Here is a 26,589-nt window from a genome sequence, read left to right as displayed (position 1 = left end):
TGACCAACAGAGCCAAAATTTTACAATATACACAATTATCAGATCATGTTTATCCATCTGCAATTAAGGCCTTATATTATTGATAGAACCTGTACAATATTCGTCCATGGATATGAGGTGTGGATTACTTTACAGTAATCTTCTCTCTTACCAGTGGTGTAACTACAGGGGGTGCAGGGGGGGCAGGTGCACTGGGGCCCATGGCGGCCCCCCACAACATGAACTCAACCACCCACCTCACTGCCCCCCCACTGGCTGCACGTACTATGCATGTATTATGGCAAGCCAAACAGGAAATATATGTAATATACAGTATGTTATATATATATACATCTGTTGAGGGGGCCTAATTTTTTTTTTTGCACTGGGGCCCATGAGCTCCTAGTTATGCCACTGTTTCTTACTTTATTGTCATTAGCAATTAAGGGGTCAGTTTTAACAGTTTAATAATAAAAGCATATGTATTTAATGATATCTATTAAGGTGAGAGGTTTTGTAACATAGTTTATTTAACCAAGTTACTACTGAGCCGAAGGAGCCGACTCTTCTTGCCTTGCTGAATCAAATAATATAACTCACTGAACAGAGCCAGAAAACCGTCACTCACTACAAAGCACCGGTCAGGACTCAGCACACCTTACACCAGCCTTAAAAAACTACTTAAAATAATCAAAAGCAAGATGGTTAGATACAGCTAAAGATTATTCAGATAAAGGACTATCCACCAACAGTGCGACCAACCGCCTGCGCTTCGGTAAATAAAATGTCTGTATCCGAGCTTTAATGTAACTCCGCCGCTGTAGTTGCTATCGTCTTTGGTGGTGTTGTTTGGGTGGAGGGTTGAAACTTGTTTCTGTGTATGGTTATTAACACCGAACAGTTTTCTTTTAACTAAATACACTTAAATGTATTTAAATGTTTTAAACAGCCACCAGCTCGGAATCATGTCTGCTGTTGTACTGCAAGTCGGGCAGTGTGGAAACCAGCTGGGCCTGGAGTGGTGCAAACTGCTAAACAAGAAGTCCAACAGGTACAAGAAAAGGTAAAAACTAAATGAGTCATTCTATAATTTGGGGTACATTCCATGTCCAGTGATAATAATTATATTTATTCTAACAATTTTCTTTAAAAATGTCATATTTTACCTATTAATGGAAAACATGTTGTAATATCACAAAAACATTATGTGCATCCTATGCTTCATTTAGCTTGAAATTTGTCATGATGTTCCTAAATGAACAGTTTTTGCTGTGTCTGTTTTTTAAGTTGAGGGGGCCTTGGTTTCAAAATAATGAATAAAATTATTAAGGGCATCAACATCTTTTTTAAAATTTATTTCAATAGTTTAAATACTAAAGAAAAATAATATTTTATATTTTAAATATCTCTTTTAAATAATTTAAATATATTTATTTATTATTGTCCGCAAAAGTTCTGTCAACTATGTTACTAACAGAACTCCACTCAGCAACTCAAAAATGGTTTGTTCTAAAACTATGTGACCAGCATTACATGATATAATTTTTCTCTGTGGAGGGTATATTGAACAAACTGTGGTGAATGTTATTATATTTTATCTATAATAGAACATTGTCAATGAGTATATTAATTGACCATCAACTATGTTACATACATTGTTATGGTTACAATTTGTTTAATAATTTTAATTCAAATGTATGTTCAAATTAGACATTATTCTGTTCAAGAAATGACATGTGGTCAGCCAGGCAAGGTCTACCACTGAAGTTATGGGTCAAAATAGGGAAATTGTCAACTATGTTACCTGTCAACTAAGTTACCTAGTAGTCTACATCTACTTGCCCTTTTAAATAAAATAAAAAATAATTATGTTTAAGCTTTGCAACTAGTGGACATGTTACACTAAAGGAATATATTAATTTGAACCACTGATTGTTCTATTGAGAGAGAACAATTTTTTTGTACTTTTTTGGAGATGTGAAATGTACCCCAAATTATAGAATGACCCAAATACAAAAGCAAAAAAGTCAGTTAAACACATCAGGTACGGGTCTGACTTGTAATACATATGATTTTAATAATTAAACTGTTAAAACTGACCCCTTAATTGCTAATAAAAACTAACAAGTAAGGGAAAAGATTACTGTAAGTTAATCTGAACTTCATCTCATAAAATCCATATGGACGTATTTATTTTGGCCTGCCAAATTATTCTGGTCAGGGTCGGAGTATGTACACCACCATCCAAAATCACTGGGAATCAGACTGAAAGATACATAAGATCGTACCAACCTAATTAAGACTTAATAGCCACTCAGGTGGCGCAGTGGTAAAGTACGCTAGTGCACCAGAGTTGGGGTTTCGAATACATTCGTATCGAATCTCAGCTCTGCCTTCCGACTGGGCTGGGCGGCTGCATGAACAACGATTGGCTGTTGTTCAGGGTTAGAGGGTAAAAAGTCGCATCATAGGTCCTCATAACTGCTGCGACTGCGGCCCCCGCTGGCTGACTGATGGTGCCTGCACAGGGCTGAGGAATAATTCTGATGGGGGTGTGGCCCTCAGTACACAGTGCCCGTCGGTGTATGAACTCGACTCGTGGAGGTAAACAATGCACTATCTGTACTGACTGTACGTGCCGGAGGGGGGCGTATGTCAGTTGAGAGGCGTCCTCGGTCAGCGGTGAAGGGTCGAATCAGTATAGAGGATGCATTCAGGGTAATCGGACACGACTAGATTAGGGGAGAAAATGGGGGGGGGGGATTATCATTATAAAAAAAAAAATTATGACTTGAATTCATTTTTAACATTTGTAGAGATATAGCCTAGTACAATCTTGTTAATACACAGCAAAGCTCACAAGAAGTGACAATATGTATTGTACCTCAATTGTTCAGATTTCAGCCCTTCAAAACTTTCTTTACATTTAGTCACATAACCTATTTATTCTGGTCACGCTCATTGTGATTCAGGTGCCCCCTGAAACTCTGGGCAAAAGAGCACATCCTGGACAGGGTGCTAGTTTATAGCAAGGCATCACACATTAGTTCATTTACTTACTTACAGTATCCATAAGTATCCCACACAGACATAGAGGGAACTTGCAAAACTACTCCCAGGCAGTGTTCAAAATTGTACCCCTGGGTCCATTGTTATAAATAGGTAAAGGAAAATAATGTATACCACATGTAGAGAACCATGCTTTTGAGTTTGTTTATTGTTTTTTATCCATTTTTGTAGATGTCCTTTTAGCTCGAGGACGGGTGAATTAGCAGCAGTGTGTGTTGACAGTGAGCCCAAAGTCCTCAGAAGAATGCATGAATTTGTAAAGAAAAAGTAAGTCAAGTGTCAAGCTTTAGATTGATAGATAGATAGTGTGTATGGTGGGATGTAATTGTTTATTATATTTTTAACAGTAAAATGCATCCGTCCAATATCATTGATGGAAAGGGAGGACTCGGCAGTAACTGGGCATATGGTGAGTTTGGAATCTGTTAAACAAGCATATCCTTTTTTATTTTTATTTCATAGTGTATTCATTTAAATAATAAATATCAGTCATATTTACATTGGTTTAAGGCATTCTTTATGCAGAAAGTTCTATGGAGTCTATTATTTTTGAATAATGTTTTGAACTGTAGACGGTAAAATCTTTTAATTCCTTGTGATTGGGCATAAAGAAATATTGTTAAATATTAAACTGTTGGACTTGTTGCTCACATAGTTTTAAACAACTGTGTTGCAGGCATCACATAAGAAATTAATATACAGTATATTAACAAAATCAGATAAGTTGGTGGATATTAAATGTTGCTTCTTTATCTGATCCAGGTCAGATACCAACTTGTTGTTAAACTTTTAAACTAGGTTACCATGGAGGTCAAGGTGAGGTTGAGAACAGCTTACTCCAGAGAACAATGGAGGCCGTTCGGCGTGAGGCGGAAAGACGGGATTACTATGGTGGAACTGTTTTACTGCACAGTCTGAGTGGAGGCACAGGGTCTGGTGAGTACATGAATACTCAAAAACTTAATACTTAAATGGTTAAATGGAATTCAGTCACACTGTGCAGAATTTATTGTTTTCATGTTGAAACATAATCTTGAGAGTTACTATCTGATAGAGAATGACAAGAATAATCACTCACTCTTTTTCTTGTACCACACAAGTTTGAGCCCCAAGCAATGCTACAAAATGTGGCTAGGAGTGTGTCTGGTGTCTGGATAAAAAGAACATTGTTCCTGTCCCATTTGTAATTTGAGTCACGAGCCAATCACGACAATTCATCTGTGAGCTCATGCAAATAGAGGTGGGCTGAAAGCTCCTGCTTCCAAACACACTAAACTGTCTAGTGATCCTGTAAAGATGGTGTAAAGTCTAAGCAGTTGAGGGCTAAGGACCTTGTTTAAGGACCCAATAATGGCACATATGGGGCTTGAACCAGCGACCTTCCAATTACGAGTCTAGAACCTTAATCAGTGAGCTACAACCACCCTGGAATGATTTCAAACAAATATTAGTGTTTGTTTTTTCAACAGAGGACCATTGATTTGATAAAAGACGTCTTTCAATCTTGCTAACAGGACTTGGTTCACGGCTGTGTGAAGAGATTCGGGATGAATTTGCTGTTGGTCATATCCTGACTGTCTCTGTAGTCCCTCATCATAGTGGAGAGAGCCCGCTTCAGCACTACAACACGTTACTGAGCCTAGCATCACTGCACAGGTGTTTTTTACTTGTTTAGAATTATGTTCTAGATTTAGCATATTTAACATGCTTCAGTTTCGATTGACCAGGTCATTTATAACCCACAGGTCTGCTGATGGCATGCTTTTGTTTAATAATGATCATGTGTTAAGTTGCACTGGATCTCAGCACAGCTCAGCTGCGGGACGTGGAGCCGTCTCATGTGGTTTGCCTCAGGGGACTCTATCAGCAATGAACGCACACATAATCTCATGCACCGCGGGACTGCTGCTGCCAGTGCAAAGTCTCAGTACAGACAGGTATATGAATATTTAATCTGGTCTGTTTTGATGTGTTCATACATTAATTTATTGTCTGTTTTACCACCGCTTCGTCCTGGTCAGGGTTGTGGTGGGTTTGATTTATTGGGCGAAAGGCAGGAAACAGGGCAAACACACACACTTAGGGCAATTTTTAGTGTCTCCAATGAACCTGACTGCATGTCTTTGGATTTGTGAGAGAAAATCGGAGCACCTGAATGAAACCCACCAGACACAGGGAGAACATGCAAACTCCACACAGAAAGAACCCTGACAGCCTGGCCAAGAAATTGATCCCAGGCTCTTCTTGCTGTCAGTCGACATCACTACCCACTGCTCCAGTGTGCCACCCCTGTTGATGGGATGGATGGATGGATGGATGGATGGATGGATGGATGGATGGATGGTACTTTATTAATCCCAAAGGAAATTAAGGCCTCAGTACACAGTAGTTACATAAATCAAAAGTCAAAAGTAATAGTACACACTACAGAGATAATTAATACCCTAGTCAAAAAAGTTGGGACAGCCAGTAGGTACAAAGCAAATAAAAACAAAAAGCAGTGATTTATGTACTGAATTTTACAGGAAAAAATGATATTGTATGTTTTTCTTTATTGACAACTTATTTTACAAGTAATTTAGGGATTTACAGGAATTTAGAGTACATAACATTGTTAAAGAATTCCCAGAAATCTGTGACCTTAGGTCTTTTAGGTGGCACTGCATTAAAATCATGTTTGTGTAATGTATATAACCACATGGGTTTTGAAATGCTTGTAAACACTTGTCAGTAAACACAGCTTATCACTACTTACCATACCATACTTCATTATTCTTTGTACTAAAAATAAAGCTGTGTTTTGATTAAGTGGCCAGAGCCTGGGAATAGAGCCATGGGAGTTGATAAGGTCTGTCTGCCCAATTCCGACAGCCAAACTACTCCACACAACTCAAGTCTCTGCAAGGTACGTGACCTCATTTATTTGTATGTAGATTTTGTTAACATGTTTGGTCAAAACTCAGTTTTACAAAAGTTTAGACAGTATGTGAAATGTCTTACTTACTTTATGTTTTTATTTTAAATGTACAAAGATTTGGTCGGCAAAAGGTAAATTACAGTACAACACTACCGTGGTGGTAAAAACATTACACTAAAGTGTTGGTAAAAATTAAACCGTGTTTTAACTGTTTACATACTCTTCCAAACTGTCTGGAATTGTTGCCTTGTTTACTTGATTAAACGATCATATTGGTAAGATTTTTTGCTAACACATTTTTATGCTTCTCTTTAGTGAGACATCACACTGGGACAGTTTAGTGAGTGGAGTGCTTCAGAATTTACCTCACCTTTCACCTGCTGGAAAGCCTGTATCCCTTTCATGTGCAATCCCAAACTTTGAGCCTTAGATAAAATTAGCATTAGCTTTTTGACAGAGAGCCCAGACAGATAGCAGACCAGCACACAAATCCCTTGGACATTTGTGTAGCCATTAAGCTTTTCTTTTTACCAGCCAGTGGCAGATTTTCTGCAAGATTTCTGTCACCTGCGGTGTTGATACCCCACCGGCCTTCCCTTCCTCAGACACAGGCAATTGTGTCTAACGAGCACCTTAACACTCCAGTGGTGCTGCTTAGAGTTGAACTCTGGTTAACGTAATAGATTGCTGCACCACCTGATTGCCCATCTAAACAGATTGTTGGCATGCAGGCATCTCATTCTAGATTTGGTGACTTTGTGCATAAAATTTTAACGATCTTTGGCAAATCTCAAACTGTTGGGAAATTGTTTGTCTCAATTATGATTCTCCTCTTTGTGCAAAATACACTTGCATCATCCTGGAGTCAGGTTGTTTACAGCAGAGGTCCTCAACCACCGGGGTCCGTGGGTCGTTTATTACCAGGCCGCACAGAAAGATAATAATTATTTATAATAGTGTAAGTCATAAATAATTTATAAATTATAATGGTATAATTTATAATATTTATAATAATAATTATAATAAATAATTTTAGATAGCTAAAAGAGCAATTAAATTTACAATACTCTTTGGGTGTTATTGTCCCCAATCACCACACCTAGTGAGCAGCAAAAAAAAGGTCAGGCTTGACACTGATTTTCCATGCTATAGTTATTTTATTTTATATCCCCCTGCCCCTATTGGTCCGTGAAATTATATCTTTTATGAAAAAGGTCTGTGGTGCAAAAAAGGTTGGGGACCACAGCTTTACCGTGTTTTAAATTATTGTTGTAACAGTGGATATGAATATTTTTAGGCATACAATTTATTTTTTCATAAATAAATGTAAATGTTGAGTTACATGCATTAAAGCAGATAAACCAAACAGGAAATTTAAAAACAGGTATTCGCACCCAAGACTGGGGAGAATTGGTAATCTCTGATTATGACTGGTAAGGTATTGTATGTTGGTAATTCCTTATACCAGAACAGTATTCTAGTCGAGCTGTGTTAGCTGTGGCACGGGGCAACCAGGATAACTCATTTATTGCTTCAAATGTTCTGCAAAAACTGCGCCAAGGACATAGGTGTGTCAAGTGGAATCCATTTCCTGTTGACCACTGGACTGGTAAATCAAGTTCATTACACTATTTGTTTACTGTGAGAATTGGTGTGAGGATATAAGAATGCACGTGTGCATGGAAAAGCTTGTCAGGGTTGCTTCTCTTTATTTTTCAGATCCCAGAAATGAGACTGGCATCTCCTTGTTTTCCCGCCTACTCACTGTATGTTCCAATCACAGCAGTGTCACAAAGTTATTACACCACGTAGTTCAGCGTTCCAGAGATATGCTGGCTGCACGAGCCTACTTACACTGGTATGAGCGTTACGGTGTGGAGACAGATGATTTTCATCAGGCGTTAAGTTCACTTTCAGCTCTTATTGAGGAATACGACTCTCAGTGATGCTGTGATACATTTAGCTGAAATCTAAGGTTGATATTACAAAGTTTGTACATGTTTTTTCTAGTAATGTAATTATGTGTGAAATGACACTGACCAGAAAGTGTTAATTTATATTACCTTTATTAAACTTGTTTTTACACTGGCTTATGTAGTTCATGAGTTTAATGGGATCTGCAGAGAGTGGATAGATTGTTTCAGGGATTTCCCCTCTTCGATCTTTGGATTTCAGTGGAAGTGGGCTGGTGTACTTTACCATTGTGCCACCCGAACACCCTGGTTAGTTACTGAAATGTACATAGCATAACATTATCTGTTCTTTGTTGCAACACATATTACATAGTTTATAATTGGCACTAAAACTGTTTTTAAAAGCTTGTTAAGATTGGGTTTCTCTGCACAGCACCAAGAATCGGCGGTTTGCAGGTCAAAAGTGGAAACAAACAGTGGAAACATGACTAAACATGACTAAACTCAGTCTGAGCTCCATGAGCGGATACTGGTCATGCTACTCTATATAATGATTGTGTACCTCCAATTAAAATGTAAGTGTAGACTTTAATAGCAGCAAAGGAAAGCATTTATTCATTCATTGAATCGTTTGAATCATCTTTATTTGATCTGAAGAGGGCGGCACGGTGGCTCAGTGGGTAGCACTGTAGCCTCACAGCAAGAAGAACCTAGGTTCGATCCCAAGGTGGAGAGGTCTGGGTTTTTTCTGTGTGGTGTTTGCATGTTCTCCTTGTGTCTGTGTGGGTTTCCTCTGGGTGCTCCGGTTTCCTCCCACAGTCCAAAGACGTGCAAGTGAGGTGAATTGGAGATACAAAATTGTCCATGACTGTTTGACATTAAAACTTGTGAAATGATGAATCTTGTGGAATGAAGTGCAGTTGTAGCCTAGTGGTTGAGGTGCTGGACTAGTAATTAAAAGTTCACTGGTTCAAGCCCCACCACTGCCAGGTTGCCACTGTTGGGCCCTTGAGTAAGGCCCTTAGCCCTCAATTGCTTAGACAATATACTGTCACAATACTGTAAGTCGCTTTGGATAAAAGCGTCTGCTAAATGCTGAAAATGTAAATGTAAATGAATAACTACCGTAAAACAAGACGTTAAAATCCTAATAAATAGATGAATCGAAGGGCAAGAACACCCCGGTCAGGTCGCCAGTCCACTGGGTGCCGCACAACAACACGAGTTACGGTTGCCTGGGTTCGATCCTCGCTTTCTGTCACTTGCAGCATCATTTCTCTAGATGAACGTTATAATAAAATGCAGTAGATGGCGGTGTGTTATCTCTCTTTGTAGCTCGCAATCACGCAGCAGTTTAACAGAACAAAAAGCTTCGTAAAAGTCACTCACCTGTTCAGGATTTATGAGGACGGAATGACCAAATAGTTCTTTTTTTAACCTAATGAACATCAGACTGATCTGATCTGAATGTGCTGTTGTGTTTAAGAGATCAGAAGTGCGGTGGTGAAGTGAACCTGTAAGTTTATATACTGTAGTTAATACGCGTTTAGATTCAGGACTCCAGTAAAAGCCCAACTTTAGCTGAAATGTTTAATTCGTGTTTACTTCGCTGCATGTCAATTTAAAAACTGGACACAGTTTACAGCCTGTTTCCGTTAATATGATTGTTTGTTGTTTTTTTATGCGGTGGTGCTGCTGTGCTCTTAGCACGCAGGCTAACGGCTACATTGCGGTGTTGTCTTTGTGTTGCACCAGTTTAACGTTATAACATTGTTCGCGGTTGCTTTTGTATTTGTTTTGGGTGGTCGTGGTATTTATTTTGGTTATTTACAGTAGTCAATACTAAGAGACTGCCTTAGCTTTTATAGGGTTTTCAGGGGGTGCTTTAGCTATTAGCTGTAAGCTAGCGAATGTAAGCGAGGCCTTCTTTTGTAGGGAATGTGGCTGTCGTACCTTGTTTTGAACACAGATAAGAGGATCGAATAACGTCTTGTAACATAGTGATTTAATTAGCTATTTTAAGTACTATTTGATTAATTTTATTGCATTTTATTTCCTATTAGATTTAATATTTTAACTCTAATGTATTTTATATGCATATTGACATTTAAACCGTTTTTTTTTTTTTTTATATACTACCAGTGAAAACATCTACTTCCATTAAAATCCGACTTTAAACTTTTAAATATAAACAAATGTATATTTTAGCGGCACGGTGGCTAAGTGGGTAGCACTGTCGCCTCACAGCAAGAAGGTCCTGGGGGCCAGTGATAGCTCAGTGGTTAAGGTACTGGACTAGTAAACAGAAGGTTGCCGGTTCAAGCCCCATCACCACCAAGTTGCCGCTGTTGGATCCCTGAGCAAGGCCCTTAACCCTCAATTGCTCATTGTGTAAGTCGCTTTGGATAAAAGCATCTGCTAAATGCTGAAAATGTAAATGTCCTGGGTTCGGTCCCCAGGTGGGGCGGTCCGGGTCCTTTTTGTGTGGAGTCCTTCGGGTGTCCTCCGGGTGCTCCGGTTTCCTCCTACAGTCCAAAGACATGCAAGTGAGGTAAATTGGAAATACTAAATTGTCCATGACTGTGTTCGATATAACTTTGTGAACTGATGAATCTTGTGTAATGAGTAACTGCCGTTCCTGTCATGAATGTAACCTAAGTGTTAAAATTCTAATACACCAACAAACAAACATAATATATGTATATTGACATAAATATATGTATCGTGGTTTCTCAGACTTTGGGTTTTAACCTGTTATTAAGAAGAACATTCAGTACTTTATAGAAGCCCTTTGGCAGCATTTTCAGCTGCAAGAATTGTTGATCATATTTCTACAAGCTTTGCACACTTGGATTTGGGCACCGGAGAATCTTCTTCTTCATGCCGCCGGAGTGCTTTTCATGTCACAATTTGGCCAGGTTGTGCCAGGCTCCTCAAATCTGCAACATCAAATGTTCAGGGGTCTGAATACTTTCTGAGTCTGATGTATATATAAAAGTCGGGCCTACATTTGAGTACTTTCTACCTAGGCCTATTAACTTTATCCACATCTAAACTTTCTGTGTCTTCTCAATTAAAGGTCTGTCTGGCTCAAGACAACCCTTCCGGGAAAAAAAAAATTGATAAACCATTCTAACTTGAGTTTGTTTAGACAAGGTCTAGCTTGAGTGTTTCATTGCATTTTTTGGCCATAAAAGGAAGAGTTATGGATTTTGACTGGTTCTGTGATGAAAACTTTAATATGTTTTATTTGTAGGTAAGTGGATGGATACATTTACTGGCTCTGGTTTGGTGGAGATAAACTGACGAATGAGAAAAAGGATTTGGATGATGTTTTATACATGGCACAAACTGTGGTTTTAACCTGTTTAAAGTAAATGTAGAAAAATGCCTGGTTATTGTGGTGCATTATAAAGCAACAGTACTGAGTAAAAATGGTTGTGGTGTCATTGTTAAGAAACTGAGATCTTTCATATATTCTGGCTGGATTCAGTTTGGGTTGTCTTTGTTTAAATTGTGATTGTAGCCTTGCTCTTGAGAACTGGAATGCAGTTTTGGCGACGGCAAGAAAGAAAACAAGAATTTGCTGTGTTGAATACAGAAAGCCATTTGTTAAGTAAGGTGCAGTTAACATCATGATTTGGCTGCTCTGTGGGTTGTCACTGAGCACAGGATTTGGAATTGGAAGACCATGAGTATTGTGACGTGGTGGACCATGGTCATGATGGAGATAACACTATTATGTGCCCCTTCTGTCTGCAGGTCCTGTTGTCTGTACATCATCATGGCGGTGGTCATCCGCTTACAGGGACTTAGAAACACAGCTGGTTCTGAGGACATTCGCAATTTCTTCGCTGGACTTAGAATACCCAATGGTGGGGTTCATATAATTGGTGGAGAGTTAGAGGAAGCATTTATCATTTTTCATTCTGATGAAGATGCCAGGCGGGCGATGAGTCGATCAGGGGGATTCATTAAAGGCTCTCCAGTGCACTTGCTCTTAAGTAGCAAGTCCGAGATGCAGAAGATTCTTGAGGAAAATACAAGGAGGTCTAAAGCAGATAACAAAAGGCATCATGAGGAGAGTGTTCGAAGACCAGTGATGGAAGGGAGACGATCCTTAAATAGGAACGAAGACGAGTGGGGAGAAGATAATCAAAAAATGGAAATGAGAAAGTCCCAGAATGACTCTCGAACTAGAAATGGCATTTATGTGTACTTGTCTGGAATGCCATTCATTGCAAGGAAGAAGGATATCTGTCATTTTTTTGATGGTTTACTAGTGAACGACATCATTTTATTACGAAACTATGGAGTGTTTAGTGGATGTGGTTTGGTCAAATTTGGAACTGTGGAGGATGCCAATGAAGCTTTAAAGAGGGATCGAAAATACATGGGGCACCGTTATGTCAGAGTGCTGACTTCATCAGAGCACCAGTGGGTGATATCAGGGGGATCGGTCAAACCAGAGGACTCACATCAGCGAAGACATGCATTTGACCGATCAAGATCTCGCTCTCCAAATCGCAACAGGTCACGTTCCCCATCCACGGAGGAGTTCTGTGTGTTGTATGAAAGCCTCCCGTTTTCAGTACGAAAGAGTGACATTAAAGCATTACTACATCCTGTGTCTTTGATGGAAAATCAGATTAATATTTTTGTTGAAGACCACAAGCGTCAGACCAAGTCGGCAGTTGTGGTGTTCAGAAATCTTCAGGACTATTGTTCTGGCCTGAGTCACGATAAGGAAATATTTGATCACAGAGTTCTGCGTGTGTCTCCTATTTCCAAGGAGAAAGTGGCTGCTATGATGGAATCATTTAATTACAGAAAAGAAGAAAGCAGAAGTTCCAGCAGATCCACAGAAGGTTCTGAGAGAAGCATCCTCTATGTTCGCAACCTGCCTTGTGATGTTCGTAAGGTAGAGATTATAGACTTTTTTTATGGCTTCCAGCTGTCTGAGGACATGATTATCTTGCTCCATGATGAAAGAGGAGCTGGACTTGGTGAGGCTTTGGTGATTTTCAAGACTGAAAAAGACGCAGTGAGGGCAGAGTCTCTGAATGGGCAGAGATTTCTCGGATCAAAGGTCATGCTGAAATGCATCACCTGGGCTCAGATGCAAAAATTTGGTGTCAGCTTACCAGAAGGTGGCAAACCAGAGACAGGCTTTCAGAGAAATCTGCCAGCATACAGTGACGTGTCAAAATTCCCTAATGACCAAATCGACCGGGACAGTCGTAATGTAAATCTTGATGGTCCTGGAAATAATGGGAAGGTTCGCCATTTAAAAGATTCTGATGTTTATGGACAGGAGCCACATGCGTCTAACCAGCGTTACAGGTCGACTGACTCTCAGTTTCATGGGCCAACCAGTGTCCAGTTGCGTAATTTACCTTTTGAGATAAGGGTTGATGAAATCTATGATTTCTGTTATGGGTACAGGGTAATTTCAGGCTCGGTCTCATTGCAGTACAATAGCAGTGGAGCACCAACAGGCACGGCAACTGTTGTGTTTGAAACCCACAGTGAGGCGTTGACTGCTGTTCAAGAATTAAATGGAAGACCCATCGGTACAAGGAGAGTTACTGTAGAGTTTTTGTAAAACTGATTTGTGCTGTTTTCAATTTAAAGTCGGTTGGACTAATCGCTTATCTTTCTGATCTCTTTTGACACAAATGTAATTTCTGTTCTGAAGTGTAGCGTTTATTTTATTAAGAATCTGGTTAAACGTGGTAAAATAGTACAAATGTATCTGATCTGTATTTCGTGGAAGTTTGTTCACATAATGGCATGAATGTTATTAAAATGTGAACATGCTTATAAAGCTTAGGTTGTACTTTTCTGTGATTGTGTAATGTGCATAATTTACACCGATCAGCCATAACATTAAAACCATTTCCTTGTTTTTACACTCACTGTCCATTTTATCAGCTCCACTTACCATATAGAAGCACTTTGTAGTTCTATAATTACTGACTGTAGTCCATCTGTTTCTCTTCATACAGTTTTAGCCCTCTTTCATGCTGTTCTTAAATGGTCAGAACCAGTAGGTATTATTTGGGTGGTGGATGATTCTCAGCACTGCAGTGACACTGACATGGTGGTTGTGTGTTTGTGTGTTGTGCTAGTATGAGTGTATAAGACACAGCAGCGCTGCTGGAGTTTTTAAACACCTCACTGTCACTGCTGGACTGAGAATAGTCCACCAACCAAAAAAATATCCAGCCAACAGTGCCCCGTGGGCAGCGTCCTGTGACCACTGATGAAGGTCTAGAAGGTGACCCAACTCAAACAGCAGCAATAGATGAGCGATCGTCTCTGACTTTACATCTACAAGGTGGACCAACTAGGTAGGAGTGTGTAACAGAGTGGACAGTGAGTGGACACAGTATTTAAAAACTCCAGCAGCACTGCTGTGTCTGATCCACTCATACCAGCTCAACACACACTAACACACCACCACCATGTCAGTGTCACTGCAGTGCTGAGAATGACCCACCACCCAAATAATACCTACTCTGTGGGGGTCCTGACCATTGAAGAACAGCATGAAAGGGGGCTAACAAAGCATGCAGAGAAACAGATGGACTACAGTCAGTAATTGAAGAACTACAAAGTGCTTTTATATGGTAAGTGGAGCTGATAACATGGACAGTGTGTGTAAAAACAAGGAGGTGGTTTTAATATTATTGCTGATCGGTGTATATGTACAATGGTATAAAAGGTATTTGCTCCCTTCCCAGTTTCTTCTGTTTTGGAATACTTGTTACACTTATACACTATATGGACAAAATTATTGGAACACACTTTCCAATTATTAAATTCATGTGTTTCAGCCACAGCAATGGCTAACAGGTATAAAAATTATACCAGTAATTGCCCTTTAAGGTACTTAGCCAGTTCAATTTAATTTGGTTTAATTTTACTAGCCACACCTAGGCATGATTACTGCCAGACCTGTTGAATCTAAACATTTAAACAGAACCTGTCTGGCAATGTGAAGCTGGTTAGAGAATCTCAAAATGTAGAATGTGGCATCTTGTGCATAAGAGATTCAAATACATAAAGTCATTAAAGTGTTTGGAAGGGGGTTACAAAGCCATTGATAAGGCTCTGGGACTCCTGTGAACTCATGTGAGAGTTATTCACAAAGTGAGAGAACAGCCCACCAAAATGTCACCAATAATGCATTAATAACTCACACAGGAGGTCAGGAAAATAATCTACATAAATATCTTAAGAACTGGAGGCCTGACTCACCTCAGTGTAATAAGAAATAAAAATAATAAGTAAGACAGTGAGCAAAATGGCATTTATTGGAGAGCTGCAAGGCACAAACCACTGCTGACCAAAAAGAACACACAGACTTGTCTTGCTTTTGCCAAAAAACATCTAGATGACCCTCAAGACTTTCGGGATAATATTGTGTGGTCTGATGAGTCAACTGTGAAACCTTTTAGAAAACGTGGGTCTTGTTAAATCTTGCGTAAATCACTTTCCACTCTTAAGAACATCATACGAACAGTCAAACATGGTGCTGGTAGTGTGATGTTCTTGAGCTGTTTTGCTTCCACATGATCTGGATGGCTTGTCATCATTGATGGAACCATGAATTCTGCTCTCCATCACTACATCCTAAAAGAGAATGTCTGCTATCAGTTATGACCTAAAACTGAGGTGCAGTTGGGTTATGGACAGTCATCCGAAACACGCGAGCTGGTCCATGTCTGAATGGCTCTAAAGGGTATTGAGGATAGTAACGGTTGTTTTCTTCCATTTCCCAACATTGTGTTACAAGCTTAAAATATGTTTTCTTTTGTCAGATAAATAAAGCTTTATAATAATTATCAAATCTGTGATTCTTGTTTTTTTATGCATTTTACAAAATGTCCCAATGGTAATATGGTTTGTATTTTGAGTAATGCCAGATTTTAAATCTTAATTCTGAAATCTTAGTTTTGATAAATAAACACAATCTTAAAGATTAATTTAATTTAATTGAAGCCAGCTTCTTAAGTGTCCAGCTTCTCAGTTCTGGACTTGGTAATGCTGCTTAGGGTGAGCTGCTAATGTTAGGCAAAAGCTAATTGCCAGTTGCTGCCAAGCTAAATGCTAATAAACTTCAAAATCTTAGGTTGCATCATTAATATCTCAGATATTTATTTAAAATTTTTTTAATTGTACAGTGATGATATTGAGTGGAAGACAGACATTAGCACATACAGTTTACATCATTTACATATTTATTCCTTTCACAGATTCTATCAACAAACTCATTTTAGCAAGTTGTTTAGGATTTGTACTTTGTACATGACACAAGCAAATGTTTACAAACATCATTTAACTATATCAAAATGTAGGTGGGTCAGAGGTTTACATACACCAAGTCTTTAAACAGTTTGGAAAAATTTTGAAAACAATATCATGGCTTTAAAAACTTTTTTGACATCTGAGTTTGAATTGAAGTTAAACTTTAATCTATTTATTGATCTATTCTTTAATTGTTAATCTATTCAAATTATAATATGCAAGTTTAAACACCATGGGACCACACAGCCATCGTACTATACAGGTAAAATACAAATAGGTCCAAGAACAACAGCAAACAATCTTGTGAAGACGCTGGAGGAAACCGGTACAAAAGCATCCATAATTAACAATGAAATTGTTCTTTATCAACATGACCTGAAAGGCTACGTGGCAAAGAAGAGGCCACTGCTCCAAAACTGGCATAAAAAGGTAGGTTACAGTTGGCAACTACATATGTGGGCAAAGATCTTACTTTTCAGAGAAATGTTCTCTGGTCTGAGGAAACAAAAATAGAACAATTAAGCCGTAATGACCATTGTTATATATGGAGGAAAAAGAGGGAGGCTTGCAAGCAAAATAACTCTATCCAGACTGTAAAACACAGGGGTAACAGCATCATATAGCGGGGTACTTCAAAACAAAATGTATATATGCAGTGTGACATAAAGTGTGATTTCATGAGTAGATAAATACGTTGTTAATAAACACCCGTATCAGCTCCTATCATCCCATACATGGCAGGTTGCCACTTCATCTTGGGGCAGACATACTCACACATTCACACACACTCAAACCCAGGTCAATTTCCTGTAGCTCCATCTGGCGTGTCTTTGGACCTGTGAGAGGAAATCGGATTCTCAGTAAGAAAACCCCCATGGTCACAGGGAGAACAATGTGAACTCCACATAGAAAGGGGTAAGGCCCATCTTGCTGTGAAGCAACAGTGATACCCACTGCAGGGCCCACACTTCAATTACATGAACTTATAAACTAAAGCAGTAAGCCACGAGAGACTGTGCGTTACTGCGATTTTATCACGGGGAAGGTTGTTTTGCTTAAAATGTCTTTCCCCGTGATAAAATCATAGCCTTAACGCACGGTCTCGAGTGGCTTATTGCTTTTATAAAATGTTCAATTTATAAATGTTTTTATTTACAAAAACACTTACAAAAAGCATTCTTCCGTGACCCCAGGTAGTTCTTAACAGTGTTGCTAGGCAACATGAGGGCGAACATAACATTCACTTTTTCTTTTCAGTGGCGTATTAATATGGAATGATGTGAGGTGGTCATGGGTGTGCGTTTATCGGGGATTTTACAACGGCTTCGAACGCAGCTCAGCCAATCAGATTTTAGGACCGGAACTATCCGTTTTATAATAGTGGTTTTAAACGTACATAAAACAAGCACATAGCTCCTGTTATATAATGATAATGTTGTCGCTACACAGACTGACGTGCTTTAAAGAAATGCTTAAACTGTGGTCAAATGAATCTGGGATTTTAAAGGAAAAATCATTTTACACCCGCTCTCTGGGTAAGGTCATAGCCTCCCATGGCTTCTCCTACCACTCCTATGCAGATGACACTCAGCTCGTTCTGTCATTTCCTCCTTCAGACACACAAGTCTCAGCTTGCATCTCAGCATGTCTGCGAGATATCTCACAATGATCTAAAACTTAATCCCAGCAAGACAGAGGTGTTGCTTATTCCTGGAGATCAGTCTCCAACCCAGGACCTAGTCATTTCTCTGGATGACTCCCAGATCAGACCATCTGATAAGGTAAAAAGCCTTGGTATTGTCCTGGATAACCAGCTGACCTTCTCTCCTTACATAGCCCACATGACAAGATTGTGCCGGTTCCTCCTGTACAACATCAGGAAGATTCGGCCATTTCTCTCCAGGGAAGCAACCCAGATTCTGGTGCAATCACTTGTAATCTCACGGTTGGACTACTGCAACTCCCTTCTGGCAGTAGCGCCCATGTCCACTATTAAACCCTTGCAGCTCATTCAAAATGCAGCTGCTCGCCTGGTTTTTAACCAGCCCAAACACTGCCACATCACCCCACTGCTGTGTTCTCTTCACTGGCTTCCTGTAGCTGCACGCATTCAGTTTAAAACACTAACGCTCGCCTACAAAGCCAAAAATGGACCAGCCCTAAGCTACCTTCGTGGTCTAATCAAACCCCGCTCTGTACCACACAACCTCCGAGCCACCAGTCTCTCTCGACTTGAGCCTTCACCCAGGACTAAAGGAAGACAAGCATCAAGGCTCTTCTCTGTTCTAGCACCCAAGTGGTGGAATGAACTTCCTCTGTCCGTCCGAACATCTGAGTCTCTTGCTGTCTTTAAAAAGCGATTAAAAACCCACCTCTTTACTAAGCATTTAAGCTGACATGTACTTATTTACTAACATCTTGTTCCATCCTTTTCCATTTCCGAAAAAAACCCCAAAAAAACCCACTTCGGTTCTAACAGGTTTTAGCAGATTTGTGTTCTTCGACTGTTGTTTACCTAAACTTGAGAAATGAAATGTTCACTTTGGAAGCACTTCTGTAAGTCGCTCTGGATAAGAGCGTCTGCTAAATGCTGAAAATGTAAATGTAAATTTTATGTACCGAACTAAATGACTCACTAAAGAGTCATTTTAAGTTTCATAACTCTTTCAGCAGGCTGCTCGTTTGCTTCAAGTCTAGAAAACTGTTGAGATTTAATTTGCAAAACAATAACATAATTTTTTGTATGTAATGTTAATTTTCTTCATAAGTAGTCATATGTAATGTACTTATAAAGAGGAGTATTCTTTGGCCATCAAAAGAGTCGTTTAGTTAAAGATTTGAATGGTTTCGAATCACTAAAGGAATCGTTTTGCGCATCGTGCACTTGGCGTGTTTTAAAACGACACAGAGGGCGTGACGTAATTCACACACTACCGTACTACATAGTACGCAGTAGTCCGCCGTTAGGATGTGTACTATCTCTACACACTATTTATAACGTTAGGATGAGGGGGTTTGGATGTAACCCAGCTGTAAAAAGTAGACTCAGCTTCAGGCGTGCATCTGCGTGGATTGTGAGAAATAACATGTAAGATATTAATTAATCTAATTAAACTAATTGCTCTAAAGTGTTAGTTTTGTTTAACAGAGAGATTTAAACCGGTAATCGAGATTTAACTTTGAACTTTGTCTCCACCAATCAGCAATGCTAGCAGGCTAATTCATCCATAAGTGCATTTATGTCTGTGTACAGGAAAAACACTTTGGTTTAAAAAGTCTGTCAAACTTATTGGTTAGTTTGCGATGCCACTGTCTGATATTATGTTTAGAAAGCAAAGTCGGTGCATCGCCAAATCCACCTGATTTAATCACGGTGAGTCACCGGTTTCCTCCCACAGTCCAAAGACATGCAAGTGAGGTGAATTGGAGATGCAAAATTGTCCACAACTGTTTGAGATTAGTCATGAATGTAACCAAAGTGTGTAAAACATGACATTAAAATACCAATAAATAATAATAATAATATTCTTACTCTTTTATTAGTGGCGCCAGACCCACCACAACCCCTGACCAAGGTAAACATTTAGTATTAATAAACAACATGTATTTATACTAAACAAATCAATAAATGCATTTATTTTTTATTCATAGTAATTATACATAAGGTCATTTGCCAAACTGACTAGGATTTGACTGTATATTTTTTTGAATGTATGTGTAATTCTAAAAGTTACAATCAACACAACACCCCAGACATGATTTACTTAGTGCATTTCTGAATTGGAGCTAAATCACAATCTTAATGCAGTTGTTTTGGCATCTCGGTTTGGATTAAGCCTGACTAAAAAATATATACAGTATATATAAAAAAAATTAAGCTCTGTATTAAACTGATGTATATGTACAGACACATATGTGTAGTTTATTTAACACATAATAGCTACACTTGCTTTTTCCATTAAGCATGGATCTACCTGCATCCTAAATGTAACGAAGCACTAATCATACATTCACTGTTTTTATTTGGCACAATTATTTAAGCTTATAATGTTGCTTACTAATTAATAAGAACAGCATCAATCACTTGTTGAGTGTGAATTTTACACTTGAAATGATTGCTGATTAGGGCACTGGACCTAAATCTCTGTAGTGCAGCTTTGTGTACTTTTAAAAGCTCTACAAATTATATGAAGTTACATAAAATATGTCAGTGTTATCATAACCTATTTTTTCTAAAGGATGGAGCTGGCACAGAGAAGATTTAGACACGTTGAGCCGGCAAGGCCTCTACGGAGGCTTAATATTAATCAAGGTGAGCATGGTGTTATAGGATTTTAAATGTAGTGGTTATTAGGTGAGCAACAGCAGCATATCATGTTTTTTCACCACAACCATATTACTTTGTGACATAAAACCATGAGATGGTGCATGTGAAAAAAGCCAAAAATGTACATTTCTAAAAACAGATTAGGGTCCATTTTGTTAAAACTTTGATCTGTGCTGAATTTTGTCATCTGTAGAGAACCAGATAAATTGAATTGAAACATTTACATTTTTGGCATTTAGCAGATGCTTTTATCCAAAGTACTTACAGTACTGTGACAGTATATTGTCTAAGGAATTGAGGGTTAAGGGTTTTGCTCAAGGGCCCAACAGTGGCAATCTGACAGTGGTGGGGCTTGAACCAATGACCTTTTGATTACTAGTCCAGTACCCTAACCGCTAGACTGCAACTGTCCCCCCATAGTGGCCGATTCGTTGGAGAAACCAGCAGAGAGAGCAGTGAGGCTGTCTTTTTATACATCATACTCTAAAATGCTAATGTTCATGCTTTTGTATTGGTGTGAGGTTTTTTTTCTCCCGTCACTTACAGGTGAACACAATTAGAGTGGAACAGTTTTATGAAATTCTCAAGCTTCACAGCCAAATTCAAGGACCTGCCAAGCCAGGTAGGTGGCAGTTTTCAGACACTAGGAGAATACATAAACACGAGGGTAAAAATCAAAGCGACTTGAGATAAACCTCAAAATGCAAATATTCTAAAATTAATATGGAACAGTGGGTAGCTTAGTGGGTAGAGTTCTGAATCGCAAGATCATGGGTTTGAATACCAGCCCTACCGTTGGACCCTTTAACAAGGCTTTTACCACCCATAGCTCCAGGGGTGTAGTACAATGGCTGACCCTGCACGTTGACCCCAGGTTCAAAATGAGTTGGGATCAGAGGAAAAAAAATTTATTGTACAGTACACATGTGTATGTTTATATGGCATAATTACTTTTCATGTAATACCTAAAACTTGTTGCCTGTGGCACTCTTCCATCTCAACCTTCTTGGACATGCCAAAACCTACAAATAACACAAAAAATGACTGAACTTCTATGAACTACAATCTGAGAACACTGTAGTCATCCAGAGTGACACAAAAGAGTGGAATGATTTTCAAGTTTGCTGCAGGCTGTGGTAAAACGAAACCCTGACAGTGACAGATAATAGTGTATGACAGCTGTGCCAAATCACAGCAATACATAGTTTTGTATTTTCCTAAATCTAATGAGAATGTTTGAGTTTATGCTTTTAATCTTCTGCTTTGGCTTTGCTATTAAGTTCACATCTTTCTATTTGTTTATGCAGCTGTTCAGGTCAGACTGGTCTCAGATGCATGCTCCCAAGTGGGTGAGACGTCCAAATTGCACGCAGGTCTATATTGTTTCTTCAAGACAGTTTATAATGTTAATGAGAAAATGAATGAGTGAATATAAACCAAAAATACTCACAGCTAATGGTTATACACTGATCAGCCATAACATTCTACACTCACTGTCCATTTTATCAGCTCCACTTACCATATAGAAGCACTTTGTAGTTCTACAATTACTGACTGTAGTCCAGCTGTTTCTCTACATACCTTTTTATCCTGCTTTCACCCTGTTTTTCAATGGTCAGGACCACCACAGAACCACCACAGAGCAGGTATTATTTAGGTGGTGGATCATTCTTAGCACTGCAGTGACACTGACATGGTGGTGGTGTGTTAGTGTGTGTTGTGCTGGTATGAGTGGATCAGACACATCATCGCTGCTGGAGTTTTTTAATACCGTGTCCACTTACTGTCCACTCTAATAAACACTCCTACCTAGTTGGTTCACCTTGTAGATGTAAAGTCAGAGACGATGGCTCATCTATTGCTGCTGTTTGAGTCGGTCATCTTCTAGACCTTCATCAGTAGTCACAGGACGCTGCCCACGGGGCGCTGTTGGCTGGATATTTTTGGTTGGTGGACTATTCTCAGTCCAGCAGTGACATTGAGGTGTTTAAAAACTCCAGCAGCGCTGCTGTGTCTTATACACTCATACCAGCACAACACACACTAACACACCACCACCATGTCAGTGTCACTGCAGTGCTGAGAATGATCCACCACCTAAATAATACCTGCTCTTTGGGGGTCCTGACCATTAAAGAACAGGGTGAAAGCAGGCTAAAAAGGTATGTAGAGAAACAGATGGACTACAGTCAGTAATTGTAGAACTACAAAGTGCTCCTATATGGTAAGTGGAGCTGATAACATGGACAGTGAGTGTAGAAACAAGGAGGTGGTTTTAATGTTATGGCTGATCAGTGTATATTATTATTAATTTATACAGTTTTGGTCACTTCTTATTGGTAAAGTTACTCTTAGTGGTTATTTTAGAAAATGGCTTGAATAATTATGTGTCCATGTCTTTAAATAGTATGATTCATGCTTTAAAAAGTAAAATGTGTTTTTTTTTTTTTTTTAAACAAAAGTATCATATCTAGAACTGGAAAACAAATACATTTACAATAAAAACCTTGGCAACACAGGTGCTGACGTTCTTTAAATGCTTTGAAGAAATAAATGCCCAAATGCAGCTGACACACTGAACTGTTTTATTTATTCAACTAGAAAGGATTTCATACAGCAGAGATGTCCTAATAAGCCTGGCTAGTTCACCAATGGCGAAAAAAAAACCTAACTTTTTACCAGAGCACCCTGTAGTTCTGGAAAATGGGGTAATTTATTCAAAACTAATTTTTGTTATACCCACCACTATTAGACTGTACTGCATGTTCTGATGTTCTGTCTGTCTTCTCAGAGGGAGCAAGACATGCAGCAGCTATTTATGAACAACCTCCATAAAGAAGACGTTTAAGTACAGGTATGTTATGCAGCAGGTCAGTAATCCAAAACACAAGCTCATCCACATCTGCACTGGAGTAATGTAGCTTAAGTCCTGATCTAAACCGGTAGAAATACTTTAAGACCTGAAAGAGTTCATGGCTGAAAATCTAGCTCTTATTACATTAAAGAAGTTCTGCCAAGAGAAATAGTGATACATTAGAGAAAGCTCGGTTTTAGTCATTTATGCACAACTGATTTGTGTTATTTAGTTGAGTGATATTGGTGTTTACTCACATAACACCATAACATTTCAGGAGTTCAGGTCACACCATCAACTGTAGTGAATGAGGAGTGATTATGAGACTGTGTGAGACCTAAATTTCCCTCGGGATGAATAAAGTATCTGTCTGCTGTAAGAGAAGGGAGGTGAACTCTTAAAATGTTAGGTTGCTCCCTCTGGGTGGAGAAGAGAAGGAAATGATGGGTAAATATACACTGATCAGCCATAACATTAAAACCACCTCCTTGTTTCTACACTCACTGTCTATTTTATCAGCTCCACTTACCATATAGAAGCACTTTGTAGTTCTACAATTACTGACAGTAATCCATCTGTTTCTCTGCATGCTTTGTTAGCCCCCTTTCATGCTATTCCTGAATGGTTAGGACTCTCCCAAGACCACTACAGAATAAGTATTATTTGGGTGTGACACTGACATGGTGGTGGTGTGTTAGTGTGTGTTGTGCTGGTATAAGTGGATCAGACACAGCAGCGCTTGGAGTTTTTAAACACCTCATTGTCACTGCTAGACTGAGAATAGTCCACCAACCAAAAATATCCAGCCACAGTGCCCCGTGGGCAGCGTCCTGTGACCACTGATGAAGGTCTAGAAGATGACCAACTCAAACAGCAGCAATAGATGAGAGATCGTCTCTGACTTTACATCTACAAGGTGGACCAACTAGGTAGGAGTGTCTTATTGAGTGGACATCGAGGGGACACAGTATATAAAAACTCAGGCAGCACTGCTGTGTCTGATCCACTCATACCAGCACAACACACACTAACACACCACCACCATTTCAGTGGCACAAATTATTCAACAGATGAACAACAGTTAGTAATTGTAGAACTACAAAGTGCTTCTATATGGTAAGTGGAGCTGATAAAATGAACAGTGAGTGTAGAAACAAGGAGGTGGTTTTAATGTTATGGCTGATCGGTGTATAGGCAGTCAATTAGTAGTTGGGAGGAGTTTCAGCCCTGTTCCTTTCTCCCAATCCTAAGTTATTCTATAACTCCATTTATTTAAGTGACCTTTGTGTGATCATGATTTGTGAAATTATTAAATCATATACTAAGATAAATATACAGTAACTGATATAATTAAATTCCCCTTTTAAAAAAAGCACTCTAATTTTGTTGTATATAAATGTGTATAATAGTACTGGAGTGTCAAGCATTAGGCGGACATAAAAAATGTTTATTGTGAAAGACTTTACTTCTGATAATTTAGTGTATTGTCAGTGTATTTGTAAAAAAAAAATATTTTAACTTCACTTTCTTCACCGATTACCTCCAGAATTCACTACTGGGGCTGGAAAAAAGGACGACTGTTGGATCAAAAGGTGCAGCGGTCCATAAATCATTGCTGGCATTGGACCTCACAATCGTGTGCATTTTGCCATTGAGCTGCATTCAGTTCTAATCGAAACTTTGTGTAGTGCTATTTGTTTAAGCCACCTACTAACTTGCATGGCCATATGTGTGTGTGTCTGGCTTTTTTTTTGGTTGGAGTGAAATAGTGATTTACTTTTAAATAGATTCACTGAAATGGTGCTTAATGCTGTGCACGTTGTGCTTGAGATTGCATGCCTGGGGTCTGCACTATACAAAGTTAACTTATTAGTTGCTGTCTTGGTCATAAATAGTGTTTAATCTTGTAAAATGAATATAAACAACATTTCCTCCTGAAGCTGACGAACGGCTTGTAGATTAACAGGCTGGATTGTCCTTAATGCCCGTGTTATACTAATTGTATATATTATTATAAAGAGAGTGAGGTTTTTGAAGACGGTGCAAGCAAAGGAGTTGTACTTTTGATCGTAGTGTCTCGGTTTCTTCAGTTTTATTTTTTGTTTGAAAGATATTTAAAAGAAATTATTGTACTTTATCTTGTAATTGTTCTGTGATTGTTAAGTTCACATCTGTGTTAAACTTCTTTACTGATTTCAAAACTAAATACAAATAGTACTGTGCAAAAAGTCGTGAAATTATCATTTCTTTTGATTTTCATTAATGTCATGCAATGCATAATTTGTTGAATTGTTAATGTCTTCACTGGCTTCACGAAGCTTTCAAACAAAAATGTTTTTCTTTGTACACTTCACAAAGCAGAAATATTTAACCACATTACATTAGTACTGTAAGATACACACTGACAACTTTCAATTACAGTAACACAATACGGAGGATGGATGGATGGATGGATGGATGGATGGATAAAGGCCTCAGTAGCAAGTTACATAAATCAAAAGTAATAGTACACACTACAGAGATTCACATTATAGAAACAAGTATCTATATAATCGCAACAACACTCAGACAACACACTACAACAACAGGACCTGAGGGTACATATGGAGGTGTTATTTCGGTTTACATCGTAAAATATGGAGAAACTGTACATTCCACTTGCTTCACATAGCGACAGAGTCCATGTTAACAAGTTAGAAGTTTTGTTTATTTATTAGGATTTTAACGTCATGTTTTACACTGTGGTTACATTCATGACAGAAATGGTAGTTACTCATTACACAAGGTTCATCAGTTCACAAGGTTGTATCGAACACCGTCTTGGACAATTTGATGTCTCCAATTAACCTGGCTGCATGTTTTTGGACTGTGGGAGGAAACCGGAGCACCCGGAGGAAACCCACGCGGACACAGGGAGAACATGCAAACTCCACACAGAAAGGACCCGGACCGCCCCACCTGGGGACCGAACCCAGGACAGTTCGAAGGTAACCGAGCAAAAATGTTATCATGGGGAGAAGGGCGAGACAAATCCATTGCATTTCAAAAGAAAAATAAAGATATCAAACATTTTGATAACTATTCCATTTGCTTATGAGTCAAATATGACATTTTTACGAGAAAAGGGTCCCATTACATCTGCATCTGCATTCCACAAGAAGAGTAGCATACCAACAAACATGGTGACATGGTGAGGTAGTGTAACGGTGTTGGTATA

General features: G+C 38.9%; 3 protein-coding genes across 4 annotated transcripts; all 3 read left to right on the top strand.

The window, feature by feature from the left end:
- Positions 1 to 655: 655 nt before the first annotated feature.
- LOC134310241 (tubulin delta chain-like) lies at positions 656 to 8,053 on the top strand. Its single transcript, XM_062991791.1, has 11 exons — positions 656 to 754; positions 929 to 1,042; positions 3,220 to 3,315; positions 3,396 to 3,457; positions 3,847 to 3,984; positions 4,563 to 4,704; positions 4,794 to 4,985; positions 5,858 to 5,953; positions 6,281 to 6,356; positions 7,439 to 7,574; positions 7,685 to 8,053. The coding sequence occupies exons 2-11, from the start codon at positions 945 to 947 to the stop codon at positions 7,909 to 7,911; spliced, it is 1,263 nt and encodes a 420-aa protein (XP_062847861.1). The 5' UTR covers positions 656 to 754; positions 929 to 944; the 3' UTR covers positions 7,912 to 8,053.
- A 1,246-nt stretch (positions 8,054 to 9,299) lies between these two features.
- Positions 9,300 to 13,736, top strand: rbm12bb (RNA binding motif protein 12Bb). The gene is made up of 2 exons (XM_062991790.1): positions 9,300 to 9,394; positions 11,641 to 13,736. Exon 2 carries the CDS (start codon positions 11,663 to 11,665, stop codon positions 13,481 to 13,483), a length of 1,821 nt encoding a protein of 606 aa, XP_062847860.1. The 5' UTR covers positions 9,300 to 9,394; positions 11,641 to 11,662; the 3' UTR covers positions 13,484 to 13,736.
- Positions 13,737 to 19,168: 5,432 nt separating this feature from the next.
- gra (granulito) lies at positions 19,169 to 25,590 on the top strand. Of its 2 annotated transcripts, XM_062991789.1 has the most exons (9): positions 19,224 to 19,279; positions 19,735 to 19,766; positions 20,430 to 20,503; positions 20,939 to 20,973; positions 21,065 to 21,140; positions 21,826 to 21,891; positions 23,120 to 23,226; positions 23,310 to 23,372; positions 24,919 to 25,590. In XM_062991789.1, the coding sequence occupies exons 3-8, from the start codon at positions 20,431 to 20,433 to the stop codon at positions 23,364 to 23,366; spliced, it is 414 nt and encodes a 137-aa protein (XP_062847859.1). In that variant the 5' UTR covers positions 19,224 to 19,279; positions 19,735 to 19,766; position 20,430; the 3' UTR covers positions 23,367 to 23,372; positions 24,919 to 25,590. The 2 variants fall into 2 exon arrangements, with proteins under 2 accessions (XP_062847858.1, XP_062847859.1); XM_062991788.1 differs by lacking the exon at positions 20,939 to 20,973 and having other exon boundaries at positions 19,169 to 19,279.
- Positions 25,591 to 26,589: the final 999 nt, after the last annotated feature.

Source organism: Trichomycterus rosablanca, chromosome 3, assembly GCF_030014385.1.
Source record: "Trichomycterus rosablanca isolate fTriRos1 chromosome 3, fTriRos1.hap1, whole genome shotgun sequence".
Taxonomy (NCBI): domain Eukaryota; kingdom Metazoa; phylum Chordata; class Actinopteri; order Siluriformes; family Trichomycteridae; genus Trichomycterus; species Trichomycterus rosablanca.
The sequence above is the reverse complement of the archived record's forward strand: the minus strand, read 5'-3'. Positions and strand labels throughout refer to the sequence as shown.